The following is a 22,428-nucleotide window of genomic DNA, read 5'->3' on the forward strand; positions in this document are numbered from 1 at the left end:
CTAAACCCATACCTTCAGGGATAACTGCAGGTCTGACCCAACCCATCAGAAGGGCCCTATAAAAATTGACCTATGGCTTTGTTGGTGGTGGTGGTTTTTTCAGTAAGCTGCCAACATTGGTGCTGGTTACAGGTATTGGAGTAGACCCAAGACGAGACAAAGTCTAAATATTTATTTGGATGTAGCAAAGTCATGTTAATTTTAGTTGTACACACTAACAGCTTAGCATCCATGCCTAGTTGCTGAACAGCACGTTAATGGAACTGAATAACAATAAATGTGAGGCTAATTTCTTTATATTTATTTTAACATTAAACCTGTTACATATCTATGCAGGTACTGTTTGGTTCATCAGATCACACAAGTTAAACACAATTAGGAGGTATTAGCAAAACATATTCAACACGTAGCAGTACAGCAAGGTAAGCCGCTTCTTGAGGCTGGGGCCTGAGGGGGGGAAAGAGGCTGAGTAGATGTCCAGCCCTGTACACATCTCCCTTCCACCTCTAATCTAGGCTGAAGTTCCTGGTGTGGATGAAGGGATAGAGAAATGTGACTCTCAGGGCTCAGCCTAGGTGATCAAACTTGACGGCAACCCTTCCGTGAACGATCCCACACCTTCCCTGGAGTGCACCTGACTCTCCTGGGTTTCAGAGCTGTCCCAGCCCTTGCATTCTAGAGTCTCTTATGTGCTAGACTCTGAATCTGTCTGATCACAAGTGGATTCTTTAGAAATGATGTCTAGCTCCACTTGTATGAAAACAGTAACCCAGCCCTGCTTTGATAAGGAGGCAATGCCCTGGACTTACCTGCAAAGCAGTGAGCCCGAGGGCTCTCTCCTCACCCTACCTTCAGCTTTATTTATTTATGTATCCTCCTCATTGTGCTTCTCCTCCTTGCCATAGCCCCTAACTTCATTCCCCTTCTCACCACCTCTGTCGTTCTGACAGATGCACACGCATGAGAGTTATGAATACGCACATGCACACACACACACACACACACACACACACACACAAGATCATCAGATACATTTCACTTTAAATACAGAGCGCACCCTTGATGTAAAGGGCCATCTGCTGGACCACACTGTGAGACCTTCCGTGAAGGATATGCTTCTCCAGAAGCAGTGAGACCATAGACCAAATTCACCTTTGGAGAAAATAACGAAATCAGAATGACTCAAGGTACATCTGGAATGGTGCTGTTTCCATAGTACTTAATCACAAACCTCAGAAAGCTTTTCCATCAGTGAACGCTAGAGGTTTCTTTTCCCAAAGATTCTGTACAAAGCCAGACGGAGGCATTTTCCTCAAAGTAACTGCACAAAAATTGCATCATGGTAATTTAATAGAGTAATGAGTTTGCTTAGATTTTGACATTTCTTTAAAAGTTTTATTCACTTCAAAAAGAACCCCAGACATTCACATAAACACTTAAACTACTTGCTCTTCTTGTTCTCTCATGATTCATTACATATAATTATTGAAATGGTGAGGACCAAGATGTTGCTATAGAAGAGCCGACGTGGAATATTCCATCATCTGTGGAGAGTGTTGTGACCTCTCGTGCTTTAATTTAAACTCATCATGTCTATTTGAAGTAGATGGAATGATATGGATCAGAGTTGTGTAATCTGTCATCTTCATAAGCTTTAAATTAAAAAGCAAAATAGAGTTTAATATTGCCACTTGCCTTCAACAATCACATTGAGATGGTGCTGAATGTCTTCCTGAAATTCAGGAATTGATATGCCCAGCACGAGATAGTTTTTCTAAGTTTTAGATTTTTTTTTATTAAAAAATTAAATCATACAGAGTCATTATAGGATCTGCCAACTAGAAGCACAGTGGAATCTGAGGCACTTGCCTTCAAATGCTGGTCTATGGACCTGATGCAGTAGACTTACCCAGGGAGATCTTCTGATCAATGCAGAGACTCAGATCCAAACCCCAGAGGGCAGTGCACAGCCAGGTGTGGGGACCACCCACTCGGGTTTTCCAGGAGTGTTCCTTGAGACAAAGTCTGATACTGCCCCCCAAAACTTGCAAAGAAGTTCGGGAAGCATTGCACACTGTATCTACTTCAGAGACTTACCATTCCCCTCATCATTTTATAAGATTTTAGGAGCCCTGCAGTAAAGAGACCAGCTCAGCCCAGCATTTCCCAAACTTAAAGTTTTGTAACTTTTCCAGGATATGTTCTAGGGGAAGGTAATCTACTACAGATTTTCCAACAGGGGCTCCCCTAGTGGAGAGTTCCCTAGGAATGAGTCTTCAGGAATGGAGGAAAGTGTGCAATATGTATGTTTATCAGAGTATGAGTTTATTAAGATTGGGAAGTATGGGTCCTAAAGAACTAATGTTTATTTAGTGTCTACTGTATGCTAGGCACTGGGATGGGCTCTTTACCCACATGGATTTATTAAATCCTCACAACAACCCCACGAGGTTGTTATTCAAAGGTAAGAAAAATGTGGCTTTGGAAGAGCCCCCTCACAACTGTAAGAGTGAACTCTGGTTCTTTAACTTCTGCTTGGCTGTGGGAGGAAAGGAAAGTGAGACACAGGATCAGTAGAAGGGTGAGCTAGTGGCCGTTGCTGCTAAAACCTTCATTTTCCAGAAAGGCATTCATTACAGAAATAATATTCTATCCATTTAATTCACTTTATGGTGCTTTTATTTCTTGAGAATTTTCAAACTGAGCATCCTCCCATAGGTTTTTTGATAGCTACTATCACAGAAAGTCATGGTATTGCTCTGTTTAGATAGTCAAGATTTTAAAGAAAATTCCTAGCACTGTCTTCAGCATCTAGGTCAATGATCAGTTCTGTTGGGATAATTACCACTGTTTGTTTAAAGTTAACCTTAAACAACCAGGCCACTGACCATGGGTCCTAAGTCAAGGAAAGAAGGAAATTCTCCCTGAATTGTCTCCTCCGGTACAGAATGTCATGATCTGACTGTTTTATTATTGATTTGATCACCCTAAAGTAGAAGGGCATAAATACCACAGGAGTCCGAGCTGAGCTGAGCTGGAGTGAGATCCTGAGATGGGGAAGCAGAGGTCTTCCACAAGCTGAGACGGTTTATCCCAACTGCCAGGGGCTTTTAGATTCTCCCATTTCTCCCCTTTGTCTCTGCTCTCTCCGAGGTCCTTCCTTCTTTAAAGCCTCTCATTTTCTTTCACCAATCCTTGTCCTAGAATAGCCCATCAGATTTTCTCCCCCGTCACCACGCCATTCCAGTCCCCACCCCAGGCCCTGTCCAGTCCATCATGGCATTCATTGTCTTCATTGAGATTTATATTGAGTGACCACATAAACACCTTCTGGAAAACTACTTCTGAAGATGTTGTATATTATATTATTTAGTGTTTCTCATGAAGAAGGACCACCTAATAAATTTCTTTTAGAATTCAGTGATGTGGTGACATGGTGGAGAACCAGATTGCTTCTCTCTCTCTCTCTTTTTCTTTTTAAGATTTTATTTATTTATTTGAGTGAGCGAGAGAGCATAAGCAGGGAGGAAGAGGCTGATGGAGAGGGAGAAGCAGACTCCCCTCTGAACAGGGGGCCCAATATGGGACTCAATCCCAAGACCCTGGGATCATGATCCAAGCCTAAGGCAGACATCTAACCGACTGGGCCACCCAGGTGCCCCCAGACTGCTTCTCTTGCAGCAAAAACAGGATGTTTCCTTTTTGTCCTGGAAAAAATTTGATCCTCAATCACAGCATTATATAATATTTTCTCCTATTTTATTTCTGTTTTAGAAGTCATATTAAATACATGTATGTCACCTGGAGTTCTTCTAAAAGTAGTAGGAAATAGGACACCTTATTGATTTTCGAGCACTGCATATTTGTATTTCGAAAGCCCAAATTGCATTATAATTACTTCCATTCCATGATTTAAATCAGGATGCTCTAAAATTCACATGTTAGCAAAAGGATGATTATCATTAAATGTGTACTATATAAGAGTCCCCCCAAATTTTTAAGTGACTTTTTCTCATTACAACAGCAATGCTCATTTATTACAGAAAAATTTGCATTACAGGTGGACAAAAAATTGTATCACTGTGATCCCACCAATCATTTGCATTATAAAAATCAAACTTAAATTTAAAAATATAGATTGAGAAGACCAATCCACCACTATCTTCATCCACCCTATTCCTTTACTTGGTTTCCTATGGTAATGACCTTTTTTTTAAAAACCACCGTATCAAAGTATGATTGGCACGTAAGAAGCTGTACATATTAAATATGTACAACTTGATGAGTTTAGGGATGAGTGTATACCCATGAAGCTATCACCATCATCAAAGCCATGGACATATCCATCACCTCCCAAAGTTTCCTCCCATTATTATTATTATTATTTAAGAACACCTAATGTAACATCTCGCCTCTAAGCAAACTTTAAGTGTACAACACAATATTGTTAGCTGTAGGTACTATGATGCTATATAGTGGATCTCACAACTTACTTTTCATAACTGACATTGTATCCTTTGACCATTAGTTTCTTGGGGTGGAAATAATACATATTCCGTACTTAGATAAGAGGCAGCGTATTATATACATTCTTCCACACCTTGCATTTTTTCACTTAACAGCCTGCCCCGGAGATCTTTCATATGAAAACACAGAAAGCCTTGTCATTTTTTTTAATAGCTGTGTAATATCCAGTTCTGTGGATGTACCAGTTACTTTGTCACCTACAGACCACCTTTTACTATTATGAACAGTACCACCATGAATGCACATGTTTACATCATCTTGTACATATGTAAATTAAAATATATAGGAAATTTTCCAGGATTAAAGTTGCAGAAACACAAGATAAGTACATTTTTAAAATTTTGGTAGATATTGTCACATTGCACTTTGTAAAGATTACATCTTCCATTTCCATCAGTATGTTTCCCCGTAGCGTTGTAATTATTTTTTATTTTAAAACCTCTGTGCAATTGTTAAAAAGCAAATTCCATTCCAGTGATGCTGGCTCTTTAGAGCCTGTATTCTCTGAGCTCAAACCAATTGCCTAACATATTAATTTGAAGTTGGTTTAGTCAACCCTTCATTATTTCTTCACACAGATAGGAGCCAAGGGCATGGATATCCACAATGGCAGATAATTCTATAGTAATTCAATTCAGCTTTCAACTATATTGTGACTTTTTCCCCATTGAGTTTTCTTTCCTAATGATGTCTGCATTCAGAAACAGTAACTCAGAGTTTTTAGTACAGAGTAACTACTGGGAGAAGAAGGAGGCCAAGAATTTGGAAAGAAGTGTTTGCAGGATTCAAAATATTTCCACTTCATCTCTGGGATCATAAATGCTATTTATTTCATTCTTTTTGATATCTATTCTATATATTTTTTAACTGTTACAATGTGTTCAGATTACTTGTATAAAATATAGATTCATAGTTGCAGTTACAATGAACGCCCCAACACAAGTATAATATTTAATTACTTTTCAGCCTGAGAAATATAAATTCCCTAAGGGAAACAATACAATTTTAAGTAGCACTAATTAATCAGTTAATATAAATTGTAATGAAATAGGTTCTAATATATTTAAAACCACTCCTCACCATGTATCACTTAGAGAGTGGAGAAGCCATGTGTAAATAATGGGGAGTGTATGGGGTTGTGTTGGCCTCAGTATAATCTGGGTGGGGAGGGAGGCAGTATGCAGAGATGTCTGATCCAGCTTTTCTCTTCCCTTGCAGCATCTTCCTCAAAGAGTTGGAGAAGTATGAGCAGCTGCCTGAGGATGTGGGACACTGCTTTGTTACCTGGGTAACTGACCTGAAATCCCTCTTCTCCCACTGTGCCATGCTTTCCAGGAGTGCAGATGGTATCAGATGGCATCACTATTCGGTGCCTGAGCTGAGGAATGGTGTCACTGACATTCTAACACAGGACCAGGGATTCTCAGGAGGCAGCAGAAGTAGATCTGAGAGAAGCAGTCCATCCCCAAGGAGGAGAGTCCTCCTTGGGAAAAGTCCTTAGACATTGTGTCCAAACTCCACGTTAAGTTCTCGGAGAACTTTCTAAAATTGAGACATCAGGAGAGTAGAATAATGCCACCACCCTTAATAGAGGCACTACTCCAGTTCTACTCACTGGTTTTGTTCTGTTTGTTTTTACAGGATAAGGATTGGGGAATTAGACCTTTAGGAATCTGCCAAATAATTGGTCACATTTTCTTCCTTAATAGAGAAGAACAGATTCCATGGGTATCCATCCCAGTTCTGAACTACAAAATTCGTGTCTAATCATTTTCTTTCCTGGTGCTCTTGTCATGGGCCAAGTAAATGGGCTGAATGTACCAGGTTCTGATTATATAAATGGAAACCTTAGTCTTTACTAGCATCTCCATGCCATGTTATTTTGAGCTCAGATTTGTGGTAGTACAAACATCTCCAGGGAGGTCCACCTGTGATACAAAATGCATCTAAACGTAGAACTCCTTCTAGGAGTTCTTTTTAATAATTATCATAATTTCCACTCATAATGGGCTACTTTTCAAAATGTGTTCATAATTCAGAGAGTTTATGCTCTCAACAGCCTGTGGACTAGGTAGGGCTATGGTTATGCTGTATATTTTATAGGGGAAAACAATTCAGCTGACCTAGAAGGTTGACTAGTCCAGTGACATGTAGTAAATATCACAACTTAAGACCTAAGTTGTTTGTTTTTTTACATGAAACCTTAACATTTTCTTCCTGGCATATTCTCATTTCTTAAGGAGTCTTAGATTGCCATCTTATTTGTGTTAATACATTTTTCTACCTCTAAATACATGAGCCCATGCACAGTTCATATTAATGCTGATAAACAATTTATGACACCTTGCACAGCCAATGTAGAGAAAAAAACAAGTGAAGCGTTTTTTTTTTTACATCTAATTGCATAAAATTTGTGGATCTGCCTAACAATCAACTGTAAGTATGATTTATCAGTGTGTCTTAGGGATGATAAATGCCTCCCACATAGTATATAAACCCTAAAATTGGTTTCAGAAAACCTTTAATGTTTGCATAAACTATGCACATTTTGCCAAGAATTATCCCAAGGTGACTTTCTTAAATCTCATAATCTTCACATAGGAGGGTAGAAGGAGTTGTTTTAGTGTATTGAAAAGCAATGGTTATGACCAGGAAGCCTGAAGTCAGCTGGCCTGGGCTCTGCCACTTTCTAGCCATGGGAATTTAAGGTTACTTAACCAGCCTACGCCAGTTTTCACATCTGTAAAATGGGGATGCTAATAATAGAGCTCACTGCATAGGGTTCTCAGGAGAATCAGGTGAGTTAATATATATGAAAAGTAGTTGGAAAAGTGCTGGCATGGATGAGACCTGCGAGGATTAACACATATCTGGGCTGCTTCCTCAGAAGAGGACATCCCAAGTGTTCTGTGGGCACCAACACTGACAGCATTTCACAAATGGGAAAGGTACTTGGTGGCCAGAATACACACACCTTTCCCGGGAGTGAGGACACATAGCACTAACCCAGAGGGTCCCAAGAGAGACAAGAAATGAATTTTCACCAAGCTCAAGATTCTTGGCTTGAAGTAACAATCTGCTTAGGACTCATCGTTCAGGCCCTTCCCCAAAGGGTCACCTTACTTTTCTTTCCCTGCATTGTTGCTTCAGGGAAGTTGGAGATGACAGCATCATCACTTGGCGTGTCCTACAAACTACCCCCACGGAGACCTTTGGAATACGAGCAGATCTACCTTGGAGGGCACACTTCGTTTTCATTTTCTGGGTTTTGTTTTTAGTGCAAATGCTGTCATTTCTCAAGAGGGGAAGCACAATTGTAGGTCGTCCAAAAAAGGGGTAAAGTCTAAATAAATTCCAGCCAGCTTCAAAACACATTATGCAAATTGTTTTTCTAATTCTTTCTAGCGCACACTGTTATCAGTAAGCTCACTTTCAGCAAGCTTTCTCCACCTGCATGAGGAGAAAATCATCCCAAAGTTTGGGAGGGGAACATGGGCCAGATAAGCCTAGAACATTTGCCACAGATAATCCTGGGCCGCAGGATATCTGAGGGCTTAACCGCACAGCCCTTGCTGGGCCCTTCATGCCCAGTCAACAGAAGGGAGCAGCAGATGGATGCTTACCTGTGATTGCCTTTGTTCTTTTTAGGCAGACAAATTTCAGATGTACGTCACCTACTGTAAAAACAAGCCTGATTCCAATCAGCTGATCCTGGAGCACGCAGGCACCTTCTTTGATGTAAGCCATAGTTTTCCGTTCTTGAGCCATGGATGAGCAGGTGGAAATGTTTCTCTGCTTTGGGGAAAATGGGTTTTTATCCTTTATTGCTCACTGTTCTTTGGCCACCCAAACCTCTCTCTCGTGGATAAAGCATGGAGACAAACAAAAGCAGTGTTTGTCTTTTGATTTTCCCCACCCCATCTCAAGGGCTGGGGTCTTAGACAAGGCACATTTGCCCTCCACGCCTCAACACCAAACTGAGCTAGCCATAAATCCCATGTGTAGAGGAGACCAATGATAACACAGGGGTTAAGATGCTGCATTTCTGCTTCATACACAGCTCCCTCGAACACAGGGGTTCTCAAAGTGTGGTCCCCAGACCAGCCCCATCAATGTCACCTGAGAACTGGGTAGAAATGCCAGTTTTGGACCCTCCCTGCACCCAGGTCCTATTGAATCAGAATCTCCAGGGCTAAAGCACAGCAATCTGAGTGTTAAGAAGCCTCCAGTGACCGGTGCCCACTCAGGTTTGAGAGGCACTACTCTACTGCAGTTGTCTCAACCTTGACTATACATTCGAATTACCTGGGAAGCTTTGAAAAATACTGACTCCTGGGTACTGCCCCTGTGATTCTGGTATGATTGGCTTGGGTTTGGCCTCGACTTTGAGCATTTTAAAAGTTTCCAGGTGAGAGTAAGCACAGCCAGGGCTGAGCACTTTGTGCTGTACTGGAAGCCAAGCGAAGTGGGCACTGATGGGCCTTGCCAGCTCCAGAGTGAACAGAATCAAATGGGTCAATGCAGGATACAAGGGAAGAAAAAGGAGAAGAAATGAGGGGGGACAAGGAAGTTCAGGGAGAGAGAGACCGTAGCAATGATGGCCATTATGCTAGTCCTATCAGAAATGACAACAGCATGAAATTCAGAACTTTTTCATGTTTATTGGTCCGTCTTTCTGCCTACCTGCTTTCATTTCTCCCATAAATATTTGAGTATTTCCTGTAGGGAAGATGGTGTACTGGGCACCTTGGGGAATGCAGACATTTAAATGTTATTCCCATATTCAAGTCTACAAAATAAACCTCTGAGCATCTTTCTAGCCTAGCACTGCCATAGCAGAAATGATTCCCCGAGAGTCCTGTTGCTCCGTGAAGGAATGACCCTTGAATGGGAGGAAACCAGACAAGAAAAAACCTATATGACTTTTTAAAATGAAGCGTTAATAGAGAAATGGTCCTGAGTGTCCCAAATTGGAATTTTTTTGAGGTTAGATTTGATAGAAAATTCAAGAAAAACACTTCTTTAACTTGGTATCAGAATTTATTGGATATCATATTGGATGTTCTATTACCACTGTTACCTTTGTTAATAATGTATTTTGCTTAAGATGTTATTCATCAACCAAAAAGTTCTTCGTGAAGTTTTAAATGCACTGCGTCCTGTCTTCCACTTAGCATTTTTCTGAACATACACGCCTTGTGCTCTGAGCATGCCTCAGACTCTTCTGCTTCCTCACCTTTGTTCCCAGTGCTCTCTGTCTTACCCCTGTGTGTGTGTGTGTCCTCTGTGTATGTGTACACACACACACACACACACACACACACACACACACACACAGAGCCACTCTTCAGAATTCTTTCTATCCTTTAAAGGTCAAATATTTCCTGCATGAATCCTTCCCTCTCTCTAGGCATGTGTTATACTTTGTATCTGTCTTATATCATTTGTAACCATTTGCCTTTTGGCAGGTTAACAATGTACCCTTCTATTATGCACACCTCCTCCCACCTGTGGGCCCCTTGAGGTTGGCTGATGATTTGCCTGGCTCATTTTGTACACATCATAGTATACAGTGCTATATTCATCGTATCCCAGTTTCTAGCCAATTTCTAGACTTTGACTAGTTAGATATCCCCCAAAGTTTGCACCCTATCCCTTCCCCCCCCCCACACACACACTTCCAATGTAGTGACTGATGAGCCGCTGGAAACCAGAGAAAACAGTCCACTAGGTAGGAGTCCCTAGAGCTCAGCATAGAGAGGTGGGAAGGGAGAGCAGTAAACCCTCCCGATTGTTCCCAGAGCTTTCCAGAACGCATAATATTTGTACCTTTTTCCCATTTCATCAGAAAGTGTTCCCTAAATTCTACAGATAGAAAATATCTGCTCTAGGCCCTCATTGTATAAAAGAGACAAGCCCTTCATTAGGCTGTCTTTTAGTATCCATTACTGTGAACAGTACACAGAAAGTGAAGCTCCAGAAGGGCGCACATTGCCACGATCCAGAATTTTCTAGCTCTGATGCAAGAGCTGTGAGGCATGGTACTGGATGCTCTGGTGACTAGTGAGCATGGTTCGGCTGCCCTAGCCACCAGAGGCAGGGCCTTCCTCACTGCCCCGCGTGCAGCCTCTTCCCATGGCTGGCAGAGAGGGAGGGCCATCGGCTGTGTTACCACCGGGGCTGTCTTGCCAGAGCCCCCAGGGAAACTCACGATGTTCCTTTGCCCAGAGAGTCACACTGCCCGCTGTATTGCCCGTCATCTGTGGACAAGTCCTGCTGTAACTGCACACCTCTAGGGAAGAGGCAGAGGACTGAGAAAGTTGCTACTTTCTGGGATAGTTGGCAGGAATGCGATCATTGTTTTAATTCCTCTCCACCCTCCTCCACGGCCACAGTGCAAGTCCTATCTTGGGTGACTTTAAAGTGCTTCCTGTATTCCTCCCAGTGCTTTGTCCTCACTGACCCTAGCTCGGGGCAAGCCCGTGTTACACACCTAGAGATATAGATAGATATAGCTATTGATTATATGTGTATTTAAAGTGAACAAGCTTATGGTTTTCATATATTCACAGAAAGGCGCAACCACCCCTACAGGCAATCGTAGGACGTCTTCACCACGTCCGAAGGCAACCCACACCCTTTAGCCATCACCCCTCCTCAACCTCCCACCTGTTCCTTAGCCCGAAGCAACTAGTGATCTATTTTCTATCTCTATAGATTTACCTATTTCAGACATTTCACAGAAATGGAATCATATAATATGTGTTCTTTTGTGACTTTTTTCACTCAGTGAATGCTCTCAGGCCCCATGTATGTTATAGCATGCATCAGCACTACACTCCTTTTCATGGCCTGATAATATTCCACCATGTAGGTGTACCACATCGTGTACTTCCATTCATCAATTGATGGACATTTGGGTTGTATTCACTTTTTCATCATTATTAATAATACTGCTATAAACATTGTATCTAAGTTTTTGTAAGGTCATATGTTTTCATTTCTCTTGGGCATATACCTAGGAGTAGAATTGCTAGATCACATGGCAACTCTACGTTTGCACCCTTGGGATTTTTCCATAACCTCCTAACGGGTCTCTCTGCCCCTATTTCCCAACCTCCACCCTTGCTATGAGGCTTATATGACTCTCTGAAAGAGTGCTTTCACCTTGTTTTTCTTCTATTTAAGATCTACAATACTTTACCGTTAAGAAGCTCACCACCAAAATCCTGATTTTTTTCATCTAGCTTAACCCCATCAATGACCTAAATATACTTTGCTTATCTAACTGTATTTTTCATTTTTTCTGGACTCTAGGTGTGCATCCTCTGTACCATTCTGCATGGTCCCCATTATCACCTAAATCCACAATGATTATTTCCTGTGGACTTTTTAAATATGTTTTCCATTTATAGAATGCCATTCATCCAGCTTTGCCCTTCTCCACTTCCCCCTCCTCCCCCACCTATCTTCTAAACCTCAGCGGAAGACTTTATCTCTCCTAAACCCTCCACCATTCCTGGCCCAGCCATTCCTCTCTGTTCTTGCCAGGAATACCTTCCATCTCCTTTGTTGCTACTTTATGTGTATGAGTTTCTCAGCGGCCTGGGGTGAAGGTTCTTGAGGCAGGGAACCACATGGACCCTTTGCTGCCCTTTCACAGCACCTACACCTTGGGGAGTGGAAGATCATTTTGGAGGCAGGATCGAGAACGGACTAAAAAGAGGCTAGAGGCACAAACAGCAGCTGTAGGTCATGGCTGTAGCCTGGGCATGAACAGGGTGGAGAGGAAAGACCTGTGACCAGGGATAACACAAGTTAAACAACTAACAGTGACCCCATGGTTGCCGTCTCGAGAGACCTGAAGAACGAGGGAGGTGCCGTGGGTCACCAGGAAGAAGTTGCAGGGAATGCAGAGGTGATTCCATGGGTTTAAGTTGGAGAGAAAGGGGGTGGAAGGGAGATGCGCGCTTGTGCTGTTGTAAGCGGATAAAAACTCAGGAGCCATCAGCGTAGACCTCCCAGCCCTGCTCTCTGCCTCCCCTTGTTCTCATCGCCCTGCTGTCCCCTGTGATTGCCTCTGCTCTGGGTTTATTCCCTCTTACTTGGGCTCCACCACCTCTCCTTTACCCTTCTGTCTGTTACTTAACTCCTTGCTTCCTTTTTCCACTTTTATCCTTTCCCCGGTTCTTCTTCATTTCCATTTCTGTCACACGGATCTGCTTTACTCTCCCCTTTTGCCGTCTCTTCTTTTCTCTATTTATACATTCATCTTGGTCTCTCTTGTTTCTCTCTCCAGCAAAGAACAGTTCCTCATAATTGTCTACCCTTTTTCTTCTTCTTTCTTCTCACCTTGCCTACTTCCTCCCCAAACACACACACACACACACACACACACACACATGTACACACACACACACCCGTGCCCCTCTGTGTGTAATGGTGCCCGTTGTCACTCCTGCAGGAGATACAGCAGCGGCACGGTCTGGCCAACTCCATCTCTTCCTACCTAATCAAGCCCGTCCAGAGGATCACCAAGTACCAACTGCTCCTGAAGGTACCTCCCCTCCCCACTGTGTCACCCCCTCCCACACTACCAACCGGGTCCAGGGAGTCCCAGCTTTGCCCAAGGATGAGACAGCTTCCACCTCGAGACCTCACCTCCTCCCGGAGCAAAGCTTCAGAGAGATGAACCCACACTGGCTTCGCGGGCTCCCAGACTGCATGACCTATCCGTGAAATTCTGGGTGCTTATTTGTTGTGGGGACAGAGGAGAATGAGAGCAGGAACTAGTTGTGACTGTCTCCACACCTGCCCAACTTGGAGCAGTTGCCACCCCAGGCCCTGGATGACATGTGGAGCCTCACTTGCCCTTCCCGCCCCCCGCCCCAGGGCAGATTCCTCCCGGTGGCCCCTGCTTCAGATAGGGCCAGGGGTCAAGGTCTTCAGGGCAATGCCAGTCTACATAGGCAACAGAGGCCCAGGGTGGCACCTACCATTGCCTTAATCTGTTTGTCAAGACTATGAAGTTTCTGAGCGTGCAGATTAAAACACAGTGGTACTCTTGTGTCTGGAGGATCCCATCCATATGTTAGGTAGGGGTTCTTTTGGAGCCAAGCAAAAGATTTGGATTTTCTCCAAAATATTTTCTTTAAATTTCAAGTAATCAAAGTATATGAAATACTAAGTAATTTGGTCTGATTCTTCTTAAGGAAGGAGACACTGACCATCTGAAAATATGACATTTCCCCCACAGAAAGCCTGGGAAACCGATCCTATGAGCAGTTATGTAATCCCTATGCATATCAATTCTCAAGGTATAAGGGTAAAGTTTTCCCTAAGTTTGAATACTTTGCTTGGTGGCTTCTCAAATGCAAAGGACATAGGGATAGTGAGAGGCATGTTCTAAGTAGTATATTTCCAGAGAAAATATGCTGAAATTCAACTCCTGTGTAGAGATGCTTGCAGAATCTCACATATTCTAACTTGACTAAACCTGAAAACCAGTCTAGTTTCAAACCTAGGTTTCGACTCACACTGGAGTGCCCCCCCCATCGGGCCCCTGGGGTCTCCCTGCATAGCAGCATGGTTCCATGATGAGAAGAGCGGGGCACCAGCCAGCCGGTGCCCTGGACCTCTTCCCCATTCTGGGTCAGAGCAAGAACTAGTTCACCCCATCCTTCTGGCTCCACCTTCAAACATCTTCTTTCCTTGTCTCCAAGAAGAGACTTTTTGGGCTTCTGCTTCCAAGCACTCGAGTCATCCAGCCCTGGAGGGATGCCTTAGAGAATTACCACACGGCGTCATGCCCTAGGCCTTTACTGAGGCATTGTGTGAGAAGTAACAATGTGCAGAGCATCTTGGCTATTTTAGCAGAATTGCTTTTGAAGATGTCCTCTTTGTTTTTTTGAAGTTCTTGTATAAAGACTCACAGAAACTCTCATAAGATCTCAGAGTGGGGTATGGGTGTTCTCTCCGAAATCATTGGTGTGCCCTCTACCTGTAAATCATAAGAGCTCTAGCTCCTTCTTTGCCTTTGACTATCAGATAATTAGCATTGAGTCCTGTTACAACTACTACTGTATTGTTACTAGTTTCTCCTTGGCCCATTTTTCTGTGTATAATTATCCCCTCCTTCCCTAGCCCATTTAATGCTTGACCTGTTACATGATTTTTCTTGTACCAGAAGATATTTTAAAATTCATTTGTGTGGTCATTACATTTAAGTATCCCAGTGCCTTTTCAAGAATTAGTGGGGTTGTAAATTAAAAAGCAAAACAAAATAGAAACTCACCCATCCACACTGCCAGTACCTTAAGCCAAGTAAGATCCAATTCCACTGTAGCTTTTCACCTCTCCCTTTGAATCCCACGGGGCTGAGGTTCCCAGGATAATTTTATGACACAGATAGGGGAAGAACATGGAGGATGGAGAGTCTGCCCTGTGTTTTGCTTTAGGTGATGGGGGGGTGGGCGCTAGGCCTTCATTCTGTAATTGGGTGTCTTAGGAAGAGACGACTGTGCAGTTAACTGAGAAGGAAAAAAATGAAGTAGTGGGAATTGGATTGTGGCAAAGTTGTAAAATTTTTATTGGGGAGAAAAGATTTACTAAGGTGATTTGGAACTTATAAATGCACTGGTAGCAGAGTACCTGCTGAGTAAAAGAAAAATAGTTTGCTGAGCTTTTACTATAAATAAATAATGTGGGATTTATTTTCTCATTTAAGACAGTTTTATTCCAATATATTGATATTTAATTATTAGTATCCTCTGGGGTTCTTCACTTTGGGTGTTGCATGAAAATAAACACTGTATGTCAGTTGGTGTTCAATATTCTCCATGTAAATCTGCTACAGCTGTCCTTTTGAAGTCTAAATTAAATGTGGAGTCTTCTCCTTAATATCAACTATAACAAGGACCCAAAAAGAACTTACTGGCTTTGCCGGCTGATTGGTGGACTTGCCACACTACTTTGGGGGGTCGAACCAATTGGTGTTTTCTGTTGCACACTGAATCATATTTCATATTTGTCGCTTATGCTTCTGCCTAGAAATTCCTTTGAGAATATATGAGAACAAGGTCGGGAGGGTTAAAATTAGGAAAGGGATGGGAAGAATCAGAGAACTTCAGGTTGGTAGAAATAAATGCAACTTTCTAAACAATGACGCCGTTACACTGGCTGGAGCCAAGGACAGAGCTGAGAACTGATCACTTCTGCCTCCCAAACATGCTCGAGGCAATTCACCTCTCCTTTGGACAGTCAAAGCTCCTTCTTCCTATGGGAATGTATCTGAGATGACACAAAGGATTGGATGTTCATGTCAGATACTCACTAATCAGATATCTTACCAAGTATAAAGCTTTACTGTTAATGTCAAGGGTACAAATAATCCCAAGGCAGAGGTAAAGCACAGAGAAGTCCAGGACCACCAACAGCTCCAAGTCCTTTCTTGGAGCCTCAGGATGTGCTGTGGCCCAGACTAACATACAGACCTTCTAAATGGCGTATGTTGTATCAGATCATTTACCCTAAAGAGACCATTTTGGTATGAAATATACTAACTTTTTACTCAGATAGTGGCATAGCATCTGTGATATTTTGCAGGGAACCATGCCCCTAAAGCCACAGATTCAGGTTTTTGTTACCACAAGAAGTCTTAGGCCAGATGTATCCTACTAGAAGCATTCCATAGATAAGGACTCTCCTGCTAGCTAGTACCATTAGTTTATTTGCCAGGAGGTCTGACATTAACATGTTTACAAGATTTGATCTGGTCAACTTCTTTCTTTCCTGGAAGTGCATCTTACCCATCACCCATCCCCTGCCTCCCCCTACCCCCTAGAAGGAGAGAGTATGGATTGCAGATCTGTTGCTTAACTGTTTCCTTCTCAGTATCAAAATGAGCAAAATTTACAATAACCTTCACAGGAAAAATGAAAGCCAGCATTCCTCTGGCTTGGGGAAAATCATTTCAAATGGTCCTTATAATTTTTAAGATAGTTGAAAATTATCTTTTCTCCATCAAGCAGATACTGTATGTCTTTTATGGAGATAATAATGACCTAGTCTTCAACGAGGAAGTAAGAGAAGGCATGCTCTGGGAAGTCTTAGTGTGGTGCTGGTCATGGGGGACGTGGTTGGCATGGAGGATGGAGTACTGGACTTGGAGTCTAGATTTAAGATTCAAAAAGGACTAGTCCAGAATCCCATCTTCTGGTCCCAGGTGAGGAACTCCTGATTTATACGATCTAAAAATATTTTATAACTCTGAGATGCTGTAAACCTATAATGTCTATAACCCCAGGTTGCTCCCAGTGTGGTGGAAGGCAGCATTTAGGCAGCAGAGGTATGTAAATAAACATGGTGCCAGCAATAGGTGTGCAGGGATATATGAGTGCTGTGCATTCTTTGCACACCTTTTGTCTTCTCTTTGTGATTCCACAGTACTGACCTTCTGTTTGTGTGTTTTGCCAGGGGTACTTCCTTCTCTAGGAGGGTAGTCAAGTGACGGAGAATGCCCTAGGTTGCTGACTTACAGTGCCAGGCGTTTGAGAGTTGGGTTGAATTGAGTTAGCTTGGGTTAGATTGAGCTGAGGAAGCTCAGTCTGGGAAAAAATTGTGGTTGAATTCTTTGGCGATAACATCCTACCCCACTTTCCTTATACCTTAGAGGGATCCATTTACAGAGAATGAAGCTGGTCTGTAATCACCTTGATGGGTTAGGTGGTGGGAGGGTAGGGAAGCTGGGACAAATGGTTCTAATTGTGTCTGGACTTTTTCCCCCCAGGAACTTTTAACTTGCTGTGAAGAAGGGAAGGGGGAGCTCAAGGATGGCCTGGAGGTGATGCTCAGTGTCCCAAAGAAAGCCAATGATGCCATGCATGTCAGCATGCTGGAAGGTAGCTGTCTGTCCTCCCAGCCTCCCCAGGGGAGCCTCCTCCTTTTCTAAGACCAGGGAGCTTGTATCGTGGTCTAGAACTTATATGAAGTCAGGCAAGGGGCAAGGCTGGAAGAGAGGAGAAGTGGCAAGTTGAGGATATAGGTCCTCAGGACATTGGTCCTTAGGAGGTATGAGAGGAGCTCCACGGGGCCAGCTCGACCAATACCTGCCTCCAGGTAGGACCAGGTAGGACCAGGCCCAAGTTGGACTTTGCCCAAGCACATGTAGTCCACTGGAACTGCGTTATTGGGGCCCAGAGACCTGGTAGAGTGAGACTCCAATAAAGTGCTCTTACCACTGCAGAACAGATGTGCAGATCAGCCATGCCGGGGCGGGACTGTTAGAGGAGCTCAGACTCGGCATCCCAGTCTGGGCTGGCAAACAGCTGTTGGGGGACAGAAGTGTACTCCGTTGCAACTGTGCAGACCTGTGGGCTGTGTTTTCTCCTCCGGGCTCCAGGTCCCGTCATCACCCCCCCTCCCCCATTCCCCACCCTCCGTCTAGAAGACTTGGTCTGGTCTCACCACTTCCTGGGTCACCCTGAGCAGAGGAAGCTGTAGTTCTCCATGCAGTGGAGCCCTGGTGACCTTCTCCAGACTGAGCCCTGGCCGTCTGAACCTATTCCTCTTGCCACGATTTCTCTACCCTTTTCTTTTCTGTTTGCACCTGATCCTTGTCCCCAGCCCTGGGTATTCTCCCCTGCAAGCAAACCTTCTCCTCCAGCCTGTCCCTGCCCTGTATTCTGAAGCCAGTTACTCCGAGTACAGTCTGCGGACCAGCAACAGCAACACCTGGGAGCTTGTCCCAAGAGCAGATTCCTGGGCTCCACCCCACAGCTGCCGAATCCCAGTCTCTTGAGGGGGCAGGGGTCGGTAGGAATCTGTGTGATTCTTACACATACTAAGTTTCAGAACCTCTGTTAAAATTTAAAGTGGAATAAATGTAACCGTTGAAGGTGCGTGCACCACACTGTACAGGAGCTGTCAAAAGGAAGAGCCTAGGAATGGAATCTAAGAAATAAAGCAAGGACAAATAAAGTGGAGTTAAGGGCACTCCTCCATCCAGCAGTGCTTGTCCTCAGCCCCACTCAGTGCTCTGAGTCGGTGGGGGACTATAAGGAAGAAGGTGACATAGGGTTTGCCCTCGCAGGAGGTCCCAGGCCTTGGGGAGATGCCACTAATCCTGGTTATGCGTAGGAGACCTGGTGTGGGAAGGGGGATCTGCTTACTGTTCCCTAGAACTGTCTCCTCAAGTATTGAGGAGTCTCAGGAATCAGCCCAGAGAGCCAACGTTGTGGGAATGGGGGGGCTCATAGGGAAGCCTTTCCAAGTGGGGAGTGGAATGTGGCACCCACGTGGCACCAGAGAAACTCCATGGGGTGGAAACGGGTGTCTTTCAGGGTTCGACGAGAACCTGGATGTGCAGGGAGAGCTGATTCTCCAGGATGCCTTCCAAGTGTGGGACCCAAAGTCACTGATCCGGAAGGGGCGGGAGCGGCACCTGTTCCTCTTTGAGATCTCCTTGGTTTTTAGCAAGGAGATCAAAGACTCTTCAGGACACACGAAATATGTTTACAAGAACAAGCTACTGGTAGGTGGGGCAGGTGGGGTAAGACAAGTCCCCCTGTTGTCATAGAGCCCTCGGGCAGAAAGGGCTCTTAAACACTCAGCTCATCTCTCCCCTGGCACCACACCAAAACCATCCTGGACAAATGAAAATGCCTCCTATTTGGAAAGCTGCCCCCCTCGACTCCCACTTCTGCATCTTAGAGTTCACCGGTCTTCTTGCTGTCTGCTTTTAGCACCTCCCTCTTCACCCTCCCTCCCTGCCACCTGCTAATCTGGCAGGCACCTGCAGGTCCTTCCATCCCGGTAGCTGAACAAAGCATCCCTGCTGTTGAAGTTTGATTGACAGAAGCCCCTCCCTCGGTCCTCTCCTCTTTGTTGCCTTTCCCTTTCCCACCCCAGCCCTGAGTTCCCCACTGCCCTCCCCTTCCCCGCCTCTCACAGGCATTTCCTGTCTACAGACCTCAGAGCTGGGTGTGACGGAGCACGTAGAAGGTGATCCCTGCAAATTCGCCTTGTGGTCTGGGCGCACCCCCTCCTCAGACAATAAAACAGTGCTGAAAGTAAGTACTGCTCTCCGCTGGGCACTTGCCCAAGGTTGTGGGTAGCAGGTGGAGGGCAGAGGGCTGCAGCATGTTCTTCCTGAAAGCGGGGGCCTGGAGACTCCACGGGGAGGGCAGTATCCCATGGGTATTGAAAAGCAAGTTCTATCATGGAAGTAGACTTGAAATCTCAAAGGCCAGGGGCGCCTGGGTGGCTCAGTCGGTTAAGCGTCTGCCTTCAGCTCAGGTCACGATCCCAGGGTTCTGGGATCGAGTCCCACATCGGGCTCCCTGCTCAGTGGGGAGCCTGCTTCTCCCTCTTCCTCTGCTTGCTTCTCCCTCTGCTTGTGTTCTCTCTGACAAAAAAATAAATAAATCTAAAAAAAAAAAAAAACCTCAAAGACCAGTGGTCTCCTAAGTCCCTCCGTTCATGCGTACCTAGCGGGAGGGAGGCAGGGAGCAGCCTGCTGGGCCGTCTCAGCAGGGCCCACTTAAATATCTTCTGTCCATATGTCCCCTTCAAGGGCAAGAACAACTGACCTTTTGACAAAAGCTACCTTGATTTGCTCCACATTCATTCAATACTTTTTCTTGAACACCTTCTACACAGCAGGTATTCTGCTCAGTGCTGCTTCTAGCTACGCAGGAGAGATGGACCTTGTCCTCCAGAAACTTACATTCTAGAGCTCTAGTAAATCACACTAACGTGGCAACTATGTTGATTGAAAGGGTGCTAAGAAAGGGCCTTTCACTAGATGACAGCCTTAAGGAGTCATTCCAGCTCTCCAGGCACATGCAGCCTGGGGCTTGGGGCTTGTGGTAACATGCATCTAACTGGGAAGGGGTCCTGCAGATGGGGCTCCCACCAGTCATTTGCTTATTGGGGTGGCTGCCACCAAGGAAGAGATGGTCCGACCCTGACAGATGCTTCACACTTGTTCCCTCTGAATTGCCAGCCTAGCTCCACCTGCCATGAGACAGAATTACCTGAAAACAATTCCACAAAGACAAATAGGATGTTCATGAAATGGTAGAAGTACCTTCAATGAACGTGTTTACAAGGCTAAAAGCCCAGCCCTGACTTTGAGGCAGCACAAACCTATGTATGTAGCCATAGGAGGAGTTGAACATGCTGATGTGGATCTGTACCACTTGGTAAATAGCCACTGCCTTCAAATATCCCTTGCTACCCCTCCCAGTACTCCCCAGCATCTAGCAATTGATGTGTTCATTCCTGGCCCAGCAGGGGACCTCTACATATGCTCCAGCCCCAAGGCGGATGGCAGTATTTTTTTAAAGATATTTATTTACTTACTTACTTACTTACTTACTTACTTACTTATTTACTTATTTATTTGAGAGAGAGAGCAAGAAAGAGAGAGAGAGCATAAGCAGCGGGGAGGGGCAGAAGGAGAGAGAGAAGCAGACTCCCACTGAGCAGGGATCCTGACACGGGGCTTGATCCCAGGACCCTGGAATCATGACCCGAGCCAAAGGCCGACAGACACTCAACCAACTAAGCCACCCAGGCACCCCAGGGCAGATGTCAGTATTGGTCAGTGCCACACAGAGTATTAAATACTTTGAAAATCACTTCTGTACAAGTCTACATTGAGTATTGAGGTCTTAGCCCCATTCTCGGAGTTGAAGCAGTGTGGCCCTGGGATTGAAGAGTCATGCGTGTAGAATGAGAAATGAGTTCCTCAAACGTTTGGTGTCCTTGAAAATAATGGGTTAAGCCTGCAGGAGGAGGGCTGAGAACTGTTGGGCAGGGCAAAGGGGGATGGGGTGTTTACTCTTTCTCTCTGTGGCACCCCAGGCCTCCAACATAGAAACCAAGCAAGAGTGGATCAAGAACATTCGAGAGGTGATTCAAGAAAGGATCATTCACCTGAAAGGAGCTTTAAAGGAGCCAATTCAGCTCCCCAAAACACCAGCCAAACAGAGGAACAATAGTAAGAGGTAACCAGCATCTCTCCCCCCCAACGCACTGCCTCATGTGCTCCAGGAGCGGGAGTGGGGCCGCCCTCTGCTCCCACGGGGGCGGTGTGCTCCGCAGTTGGCACCCCTCTCCATGAAGCCCTGTCTAAGATGAGGAATCTCCTCTCTGAACATCTCACCAGTTCCTGCCAGTTACATTCAGCAGGGCTGCATCGAGCACCTCTTATTTCACAGACACTGCTAGATGCTCTGAGAAAGGGAAGTGCACGATGAGCCCCTGCCCTCTAGAACCATCTAACAGTTGTATCTCACACGTGGAACAGTTAGACTAGAAGAACCAGTGCCACCCATGGGGACAGTGAATGCTGTAAAAATTCACTGAGAGGGGACTTTAGATGAGCACAGGGAAGGCTAGGCCATTAGTGGACTGAGGAGACAGTAAAGGAGTTTTGTATATGGTAATGGCAGGGGGATGGGGTGGTGGGGTTATCACTGCAGCTCTTCTGTAACCCCCAAGTCCTCACCTTCAGTTATCTGAGATAAGCAAGGTGACTGGGCAGAAGGGGACTGATTTTTTGTATCTTCACCTCTTTGGGCCCTTCCGAATCCCAGTTGCCCTACACCGATGGAAAGCTTCCTGTTTCTCAAATCTCCAGGTGACAGTCACCTACAATGACTCTCTTAGCGGGCACTTCAAACGAGAGCATATAAAAAACATCGTGTTAACCTTGGGAAAAAAACAAAGTTCTGGGGGTGGTGGTCGCTGGTGGTAATAGGCTCGCCTTCCTCCATTATTCGTGAATGGAGTAAATCCCAAAGATCTAGTTGACCTTCTGGTGCCAACCAGGATACGTGGACCTGAGGACCTGCAGAGTAGCAGCATTAGTACAAAGGGAGGTGATAGCCAGAAGAG

At 44.7% G+C, this 22,428-nt stretch overlaps 1 protein-coding gene across 22 annotated transcripts in view; it reads left to right on the forward strand.

Moving 5' to 3' along the window:
• The window catches only part of KALRN (kalirin RhoGEF kinase), a 647,217-nt gene that overhangs the window by 412,083 nt on the left and 212,706 nt on the right, over positions 1-22,428 (forward strand). For all 22 annotated transcript variants that reach the window (XM_073894515.1, XM_073894519.1, XM_073894546.1 and 19 more), the window contains exons 26-32: positions 5,746-5,815; positions 8,176-8,265; positions 12,992-13,084; positions 17,315-17,426; positions 18,867-19,057; positions 19,494-19,595; positions 21,394-21,536. In XM_073894515.1, coding sequence (XP_073750616.1) covers positions 5,746-5,815; positions 8,176-8,265; positions 12,992-13,084; positions 17,315-17,426; positions 18,867-19,057; positions 19,494-19,595; positions 21,394-21,536 — 801 coding nt within the window. The remainder of the gene's footprint in view (positions 1-5,745; positions 5,816-8,175; positions 8,266-12,991; positions 13,085-17,314; positions 17,427-18,866; positions 19,058-19,493; positions 19,596-21,393; positions 21,537-22,428) is intronic.

The sequence above is a fragment of the Callorhinus ursinus genome, unplaced genomic scaffold, assembly GCF_003265705.2.
Source record: "Callorhinus ursinus isolate GAN/ISIS: 27379988/994484 unplaced genomic scaffold, GSC_fseal_2.0 scaffold1, whole genome shotgun sequence".
NCBI classification, from domain to species: Eukaryota; Metazoa; Chordata; class Mammalia; order Carnivora; family Otariidae; genus Callorhinus; species Callorhinus ursinus.